General features: G+C 41.7%; 1 protein-coding gene across 1 annotated transcript; it reads right to left on the bottom strand.

Annotated features, from left to right (window-relative positions):
- Window positions 1-249: 249 nt before the first annotated feature.
- LOC103521406 (leucine-rich repeat serine/threonine-protein kinase 1-like) lies at window positions 250-8680 on the bottom strand (the record flags this gene model as incomplete). The annotated part of the gene is made up of 14 exons (XM_026832099.1): window positions 8640-8680; window positions 7427-7586; window positions 6389-6501; window positions 5800-5968; window positions 5118-5271; window positions 4460-4610; window positions 3949-4121; window positions 3345-3524; window positions 3030-3040; window positions 2534-2709; window positions 1837-2073; window positions 1220-1519; window positions 933-1165; window positions 250-429 (listed from the first exon to the last, which is right to left on the bottom strand). Coding segments are annotated over exons 4-14 (1809 nt in total), but the record flags the coding sequence as incomplete, so codon positions are not given.
- Window positions 8681-8702: the final 22 nt, after the last annotated feature.

Here is an 8702-nt window from a genome sequence, read left to right as displayed (position 1 = left end):
TCTCTTCTCGTATACCCAATCCCCTATGTCTACACCCACTGTGGACATATTCGTGCCTGGAAGGGAGAAGGGGTAAAACGTATATGGTTCCGATACACTGGTTAGAGAATCAATAAGTTTGACAGGCAGTGCAATAGTCCTAAACAAAAAGAGACGCGGCACACAAGGGATCAAGAAGAGACCGCATTAACATAAAATTATAGAAGGAAGTGAAACAACGGAGGCCTTATAGTTCACCAAGTGACTCACCTCTGCATTATGAATGGTGGGCAGTTCCTTGAGTAGATTGAACGCCACATTGAGTTCCTTCAGTTTAGGAGAGCGCCACATCTGAGAGGAGAGAGCCTGGAGTTTGTTATTAGACAGGTCCAACGTTATGAGACACGGGAGATGAAATATGTCTTCGGGGATAGTTTCCAGCCGATTGAACTGTAAGGGGAAATTATTGTAGATTTTAGATTGACATTCAGAGGGGAAAACAAAAATCATTATTGCCAGCCTAGTTAGCTCTCCGAGAACGAAGGTAACCCACTCGCCTCGGGAGGTAACTCACTTGCCGTTCGGAAAAAATCGTGTCGTGAGTGGTAACACTCTCATTAAAATTACATTGCCTACAGGGACATTCGGAAGAAAAAAATCAGATGAAACTCACGACAAGTGGCAACAGGCCTTTAGTAAAATTAAAGAAACTCGCCTAGCCTGAGTGGAGCCAAGAAAAGCCAACAGCATGTGATTGTCCAGACGGTCACCCATCCGGAGACCAACCAAGCGAAACATTGCTTAACTTCAGTGATTTTTTGTAAACTGGTACATTCCACGTGCTATCGACCGCTGGCTGAAATGGAAGGATGGGGGAAAGCCTTAAAGGAACCACCCAACACTTTCGAATCAGAGGGCACGGTAGCGTATTAGGCAAAAGATCTAAGGCTTACCTGTAAGTATAGCTCCTCTAACACAGGCAGCCAATAGCCTTTTGCCTCACTCCTACCCCTCTTCCCAGCTACGGAATGTAAAGGGGACGCCTGTTCAAAGTCCCCGCCCTGGGGTGAAGGTAGCCGCTCTATCTTGTTCTGAGCCAGGTTAAGCACTCTCAGGGATGGAAGTTGAAACAGGGCTGGAGGGGCCCAGGGGAGGCAATTGTGGGAGAGGTCGAGTCGGGTGATGGCTGTGAGGACCAGGCCCTGGGATCGGGGCTGTACAATAATTTAGCTGTACTCACCTTGTATTCCTACAATCATCAGTTTCATCCTAGCATAGGGCTTAGCATCCTCCAGCACCGACTTCAAATAACCCAGAATATCCATTGTCTTGTACTTGTTTGATTCTATCATCGACCTAAGAGGCTCCTGTAGACAGCAGCCCTTGGTGTTCAAGTTCCATAGACGGGATAGCAGACCCATCTGATAGGGTAGTTCGGTGATATCCCGGTTGTTAGAGACGTTAAGCACGGATAGGTTGGAAAGTTCATGGATGGAGACTGGAATGTCTTTGAGTTGATTGTTGCTAAGATCTAGCATACCTGGAAAAAACGGAGAACAAGGTTTTACGTGTTGCCACGAAGTCGTATTTTTTGGAGGGATCTCATAACTTTTTGTAAGAACCGACATTATATAAAGAAAATCAGTTTTTAATTAAATTCAAGGCAAAGTGGACCCTTTGTCGCTGTCCTCAATCGTCTTTTCAAATCAGAAATGATATCTGTTCAGTTTTGTACGCTACCTTTCAGGATAACTAGAGCAACTAGGGTGGCTTTCTTTTTCAAATTTCTAATTCATGAGTGCCCTATTATTACTTACTCAGATTAGGGAACCTATCTGTCACCCAATTATTACTTACTTAGATTAGGGAACATAAGTCGTGTCCTCATCAAGCACACGTCTCCCTCCAATTCATCAAAACTTCCGGCTGCACTCGGCCCTTCCCCATCATCATCTGTACTGAGTTGTATTCTAGTTATATTATTGTCCGCTAGGATCAGGGTGCGCAGTGAGTCTAAGCGCAGGTGTCTTCGATGAATACACACGGAGGATAGGACTGAGGTGCGCAGACTTTGTCTGCCGCGCAGCAGAGGACCTGGGAAATAAAAAGTTAGGATATTAAGGCTAGCTGGAAATTAAGAAAGATGATATTAATGGGCACAATGTGAGTTTAAACTTGATCCAAATTTAAACCAATCTGATTGGTTGAAAAGTTTGAAATCAACCAATCAGATTGATTGTGATTTATTTATTTGCATCAAGTATACATTATAATATAGCAAGGGTAAATAGTAAATACACGAAAGGATAGGTATAATGGAAAAATCTGCAATTTCTGAGCCCATTTATGTTGTTAATTTTATTGGATCCAAGATTACACTTTTGATCTACAGCCTAATATAATGAGAAACCCTCTGTAAAATTTTAGCTTACTGTAATTGGGCGAAAATAATTTTATTTAATTGCCTTTTTTGAAGCAATAAAACAACTTCTACAAGAAACGTTGTCAGTGTCGTAGCACTCCTCTCCCGTAGTATGTCCCTCAGGTGACTTACCCAAGTGGGACTTGGCTGTCGCATTGTCAGGACAGTAACAAGTGACAGCAGCTAGCTCCATAGGGTCCGTGCTGTCTATCTGAGGTAGGGAAGGCCAGCAGGATATCTTGTTATGAGATAGATCCAGCTGTTTCAGTGAGTTTGGATAGGACGTGATGTGAGACATACTGCGTAAGCTGAAACACAATATTAAAGAGAACTAGCCAACCTAAGTGGTGTAGTGGTTAGCACGGTGGACTTTTGATCTTGTTGTGGTTGTTGTTGTTGTTGTTGTGGCGGCTTCAGCTGTAGCCGAATGGTGATGGTAGAATAAAGGTAGATGATAGAATAAAGAAGTTATAATTTTTCACCTGTCATACGTCGGGGTAATGGTCTCTAGCTATGTTTAATAGGCTCATCCTGAACCGCAGTCAACCATCGTGAGGACTTGGGCTTATTCTTTAAAGCAGAGAAAACCCTTTGAAGAACTCCAGCTAGCTAGGCTGGTTAGTGTTACCTGTTCTCCTCCTTATGAAGGAGCCCATATATCACGGAAGTAACTCAGATATGAATTTCTTCGTGCCTTCAGACCATGGCCCCAGGGTTTCAACCGAAAATGGAACGAACAAGTAGTCTTCAACAATCTGCTTGTACTTGGACTTTTTCTTTTTAGGACAGACAGACAGAAGGACAGATGGACGGACATACAGACAGACAGACACACACACATGGCTGAAACTTTGGATTTAGGCTCTAGGGACCTCAAAACGTGTTTTGGCACTAAAAACTGACCATCGAAAGTTTGACCCGATTACATTACTTTTCTTCCTACAGGGATAAGGAAAGTCATAGGATTATCATACCTGGCAGCTACCACGACAGCCAGAGCTTTACAGTCGTCATCCCGAGCTCCAGCTTTGAGTAGTAGATCCACAGTCGAAAGGTCGCGGTTCGAGCAGGCTAATACCAAAGGAGTGACGCTCTCTTCATTACCACTCCTAGGGGATATTGACTGGAACAATAAATTGTGAAACTAATGAGAAGTGTTCTGCTTACTAGAAGGATGCGGATTCAAATCCCGTCCGAGACATAAAATTCAATCAACTGAATCACTGTTTTGCAGTTGCTAGTGATTGGATGGAATTTATTTCCAGCACTGATAAGGCCAGACACTCACTATCAGGTCTACCTGATAGTATGTGTGCTCACCAGGTATGAGGTAGACCTGATAGGCGGACCTTTTCAGGTGTACATATCAGGTCCTGATAGTGAGTGGCTGGCCTTAGTGCTTGCAAGGAAGCCGTGCTACGTTCCAAGCTAACTAGTCTGGCACAGGTAATTTGATCCGCCCTTTGTTAGACGCTGTGGTATCAAAACACATGGCCTTTAAACTGTTTAGATAAAGAGTTTAGAAAAAGAGTAAGAAACCAACTAACCTGATCCCCAGTATTAGGCCGTGTACTCAGGTTAACATTGGCGCGCGCAATGTTGACCAAACCCGCTGCTATCTCATGCTGCTTGGCACCCACAGCGGCATGCAGAGCCGTTTCCATGCCATTATTACAATACATGTCGACAAGCCACGGGGATAGCAGCTTCTCGTTCGATTCTAGATGGAGGAAAAGAGAGAAAGAGAGAGAGAGAGAGAGAGAGAGAGAGAGAGAGAGATAGAGATAGAGGAGAAGGAGAGAGAAAGAAGAGGAGAGAGAGGGAGGGAGCAGATAAGTAGAGGAGAGAGAGAGAGAGAGAGGGAGGGAGCAGGTAAGTAGAGAGAGAGGAGGGAGAGACAGAGAGAGACTTTTGTTGTCTTTTACAATATATAACATCTCCTAAGCACCTAAGCTATTTGTTAATTTGTGAGGATGACTGAGAAGTAAGAAAGGAGAAAGAAACTGATATTAAAAAAAAAAAAAAAAAATGGATTAGAAGTAGGGTAATTGTTTTTACCTTGTACATTAGCTCTCGAACCAAGACTAAGTCGGGACATTATAGATTGAATCCCATCCGATATACGTCGCCTAGTAGGACTCAGAATATCGGGATTATCAGGGTTAGCACCTTCCGCATCCCCAGACTGGGATTTATCCCCACTGCTTGGCTGTGAATCAGAGGGTATAAGTCTGAATACAAAATTCCACAGCACTTGTTCCTTATTTATTTTTATTTCATCCAAGAATTCAAGTAGAAAGCAAAGGTCATTTTCGCCAGCCTAGTTAGCTTGAAGACATTGGAGAGTAGCGCGTCTGCCTTGTAAGCGATGGGTCGCGGGTTCGATTCCCGCCCAGGACGAACTTTTAATTAAACAGATAAGTTTTGTTTGCGAAACGGCTGACTCTCTTCTACCCTGTCTTTTGTCTCTCTTCGATTTACCTCTTGTTATATTTCCCCCTAACAAATCTCGGCAAAAAAGTCATTTTCAGAAGTTCATCGAGAGCATCAGAATGAAAGAAAGAACGTGACCCCCTTTCTACAAATATTTCTAATAGGTTAGGTTAGGTTGGGTTGGGTTAGGTCTTTTCCCGTAGGGCATGCTTGTAATGATGGATACATTTTTTTTGCTGTTTTTATCCACTTCCGAGGTTCGAACCTAGATTCTTCCACTTACCGGCGGGGGTTTCCGACTAGCTTTGACCTTGAACTTGAGTAGCATATCCACCAGTTTAGCGTGGCCAAGGAAGCACGCCAAATATAGGACCGTCTGACCTGACACATCCTGGAAGTTGAGGTCAAATGGGAACTCGTACTCCCACTCACCTTCCCTGGGGAACAAAAAGGAGGGTTAAATAAAGGAACGGAAGCGAATTTGAAGATTTAACTCAACGATTTTTTTTTATTATTATTTTTTTTTTTTTAGGTTTCAATTCTATTAATTTTTCATTTACATATGTATGTATTAAGTATGCCTTGATTTGGCCTCGAACCACCAACCTCATGATCCAAAGTCCAACGCGTTAACCACTGCACCACCAACCTTCCGAAAGCGAAGAGAGAATGAAGGCAGGATATGAGAAAGCCAGCCGTTCTGAGAACGAACGGTCTTCTTCTTCCTGGCCTTTTTCTACTTAAATAGGGTCGACGTTTCTTTTCAGTCCCTTCGAGGCAGCCTTATTGTGTACCTCATGTCCTGTTAAATTTTTCTCACTCAAGTCTTGATTCACACAATCCTTCCACCTTTTCTTCGGCTGAGAACGAACCTTAGGATAAAATCCACCCCGGGCAGGAATTGAACACGCGACCTAGTGCTTACAACGCTACCCTCCGTTAAGTAGACTGGCTCTTTGACTTACTTGAAGGTAGACATGAGATGTTGTGGATAGGGATATTTGAGTAGGAACTCTGCCACGGGCACATGGCCATTGATAACCGACGCATGTAGAGGTAGCCATCGCTCTACGGTGTATTGCTGTATTAGCTCGGGAAATGTCTTCAGTATGAGCTCCACAATATCCTTGTGACCTGTTACACCGAAATTCAAAATATCATTCATTAATCATTCTTTGTGGTGAAGCTGAGAGCGTCTTCATAGTTTTTGAGAAAATCACAGCATTACTAAGAGTCTCGTCAGTCTCCTGCACTAATTCTGTAAAATTTCCATATTATGTATATTGTATATGTAAATGTATTTTCTCTTTACTCTGGTAATGTCACCATTGCACTGGTCGCTAATCCCCTAACTATGGAAAGAATCTACTCAGTTGTCTTAATGAGGCTAAGTAAAAATCGAATTCAGGACTTAAATCGAGCAAGCATAGTGTGATACTTGACCACAAAGGTTGCATAGAAACATTAGCAACTTTCATTAGGGAGCGCGGTGGCGTTCCACCCCGCCAAGTGAAGAAAGTTTGACAGCGCTATATCGATTAGGGTATCGGTTACCTTTGAAGGCTGCAATGTACAATGGAGAATATCGAGTGACCGGATGTATCCTCCCATCAGCCCCGTGGTCCAATAGTAACTTGACCAGGGGTTTCTTACCACTCTCACAGGCACTGTGAAAAAAATGAAGGAGGAGGGATTTCATAAACAGAGTTATAAACATAAGAAAATCGCTTTCACTTATATTGCAGAAAAGCAAGCACATGGGAAAAAGCGTTTCATGGATAGAACACGCCGTTAGCCCAGTGGTAGCACGCTTCCTTTCCACAGGATCGATTCCCAGAGCCAACAAAAAAATGCACTCCTATTTCGATTGCAATATTTGAAAGGGTTATTTTATAGTGTTCTCGCGTTGAGTTGTTGACCCAAACCCAAGAGGGAAGTATTGTGTTTCTTATCGCCCATCTGACGAGAAAACGACGGTGAAACACTCGTCTTAAAAAAAAAAAAAAAAAAAAAAAAAAAAACACAATACATTTGGCGCGTTCATGCAGACAAAAATCACAATATTCCAAATAGAAACCCCGTGTGATATGAATACCAAAAGCACAATAAAAGAAGATAGATACGATACCATAGTAAAAAGTTGTGTACTCAAAACAAAGTGCTTGCCAAAATGTGTCCCAAACAAATAGTGGAAACTAAATTCATCACAAGAGGACTGATATGAATTTATGAATGAAACTTGAAACATCATCACCTGATGAGGAAGACAAAAAGTGTTTAAAAAATACCTACTCGTTTTCAAGAAAGAATTAGGGCTATAAGGACAAAAATCCAGTACAGGCATAAGACCAATACTCTGGTTCTCTAGTAGTTTAGTGGGTTAACTACAAAAATACCCTCTCTGATTGGTTTAGGTATAGGTATGAGTATATAAGTAGTTCTTTATTTAGACTGTCAGCTTAGAACAAGTTGTTCCGTTTCTTATCTCCCATCTGACGACAAAACGATGGTGAAACACCCGTCTTAAAAAAAAAAGAAAAAAAAATGCCAACCTTGGGAGCTTGTGCACTGGACTTAAGAGCCCATACTTACCAATATAGTAGGGTAGTGGCGCCATTAGGGGCCAAGTTAACAATGAGTTCAGTTTCAGGCTGAAACTCATGCAGAAGGACTTTGACTAGATTAGGATCCCCGGATAGGACTGCCTCTCTCAGAGCTTGGTGTGAGGAGTACCGTGATTGTTCCCGGGCATCTGAAACAATAGATAGATTGCACTTTGTTACGCGATAACCGCAATATATGATTCTATACGCAGTATCTGTGGACTCTGTGGAATAAGTAAATGAATCTCATCGAAATGAATATCTTATACAATAAAATATGGACAATATTCTAGGATTTCTAGGGTTCATAGGTTCAATTTATGAATCACCGATCACCGTTAGTCTGACTTTGATCTTCCTCAACACATAAAGGATAGTTTCTGAATAGTTTTGGTGTTCCGTCAGATCTTTGGAGCCCTATTGAGGTCCTTTAGGATTGTTAATGATCAGATCTTTGGAGACCCATTAAGGTCCTTTTCGATTGTCAATGAGGTCTGCTATTCACTTTACGGCAAGAATGCGCCTGAAAAGTTCGCTATTCCTGGAGAAAGTAGATCAAAAAGTTATTTATCTATTAGTAGCAAGCCGTAAGCGATTCAAGTGAAGGGTATATCATCCACCAACACGTACTACTGGATTGTTGATTGGATGAGAAATAACGTGACAGTTAGCAGAGAAAGAGTAAAAGTATTGAAAAAATTGCGGTAGTAATCTAATTCTAGTAATCAGACATTCCTTTCTACTTATAGTAGATAGCAATAATTACTTTAATTCTACATACCTGATACATATTTCTATTATTGAGTCAAATACAAAATAATATGTGCATCCAATCACTTCTTACTTTCTTTTATTCAAGATTGATTCTTGCTGATAGTTATCTGTACTGTGTTTTCAAAGTTAATTCATTCTGGTTTTGCTAATTTTACTATAAATCTTCTTCTTCTCCTTCTTCTTCTTCTTCTTCTTCTTCTTCTTTGTCTTCTTCTTCTTCTTCTTCGCCTTTTCCCATGTACAGACGCGTTTGTCGTCGGCCTCTCAATCACTCTAAAGCTGATATCAACTTTAAAGTGATCGCTTTGAGGCCAACTGGTTTTGGCTAATTTTACTATGGGTATACTATCCAATATTTATGCAGAGGAACAAGGTAACTGATGACTAGTGATGACTGATGACTAGTGATGACCGATCTTCTAACTTACCATCATCATGTTCATCAACATCATCCACAAAATAGCTGGACGCTTCAAACGCACATTCCGGAT

This window comes from Diaphorina citri, unplaced genomic scaffold, assembly GCF_000475195.1.
Source record: "Diaphorina citri unplaced genomic scaffold, Diaci psyllid genome assembly version 1.1 scaffold5185, whole genome shotgun sequence".
Taxonomy (NCBI): Eukaryota; Metazoa; Arthropoda; class Insecta; order Hemiptera; family Psyllidae; genus Diaphorina; species Diaphorina citri.
This window is presented reverse-complemented; position numbering and strand designations above follow the sequence as displayed.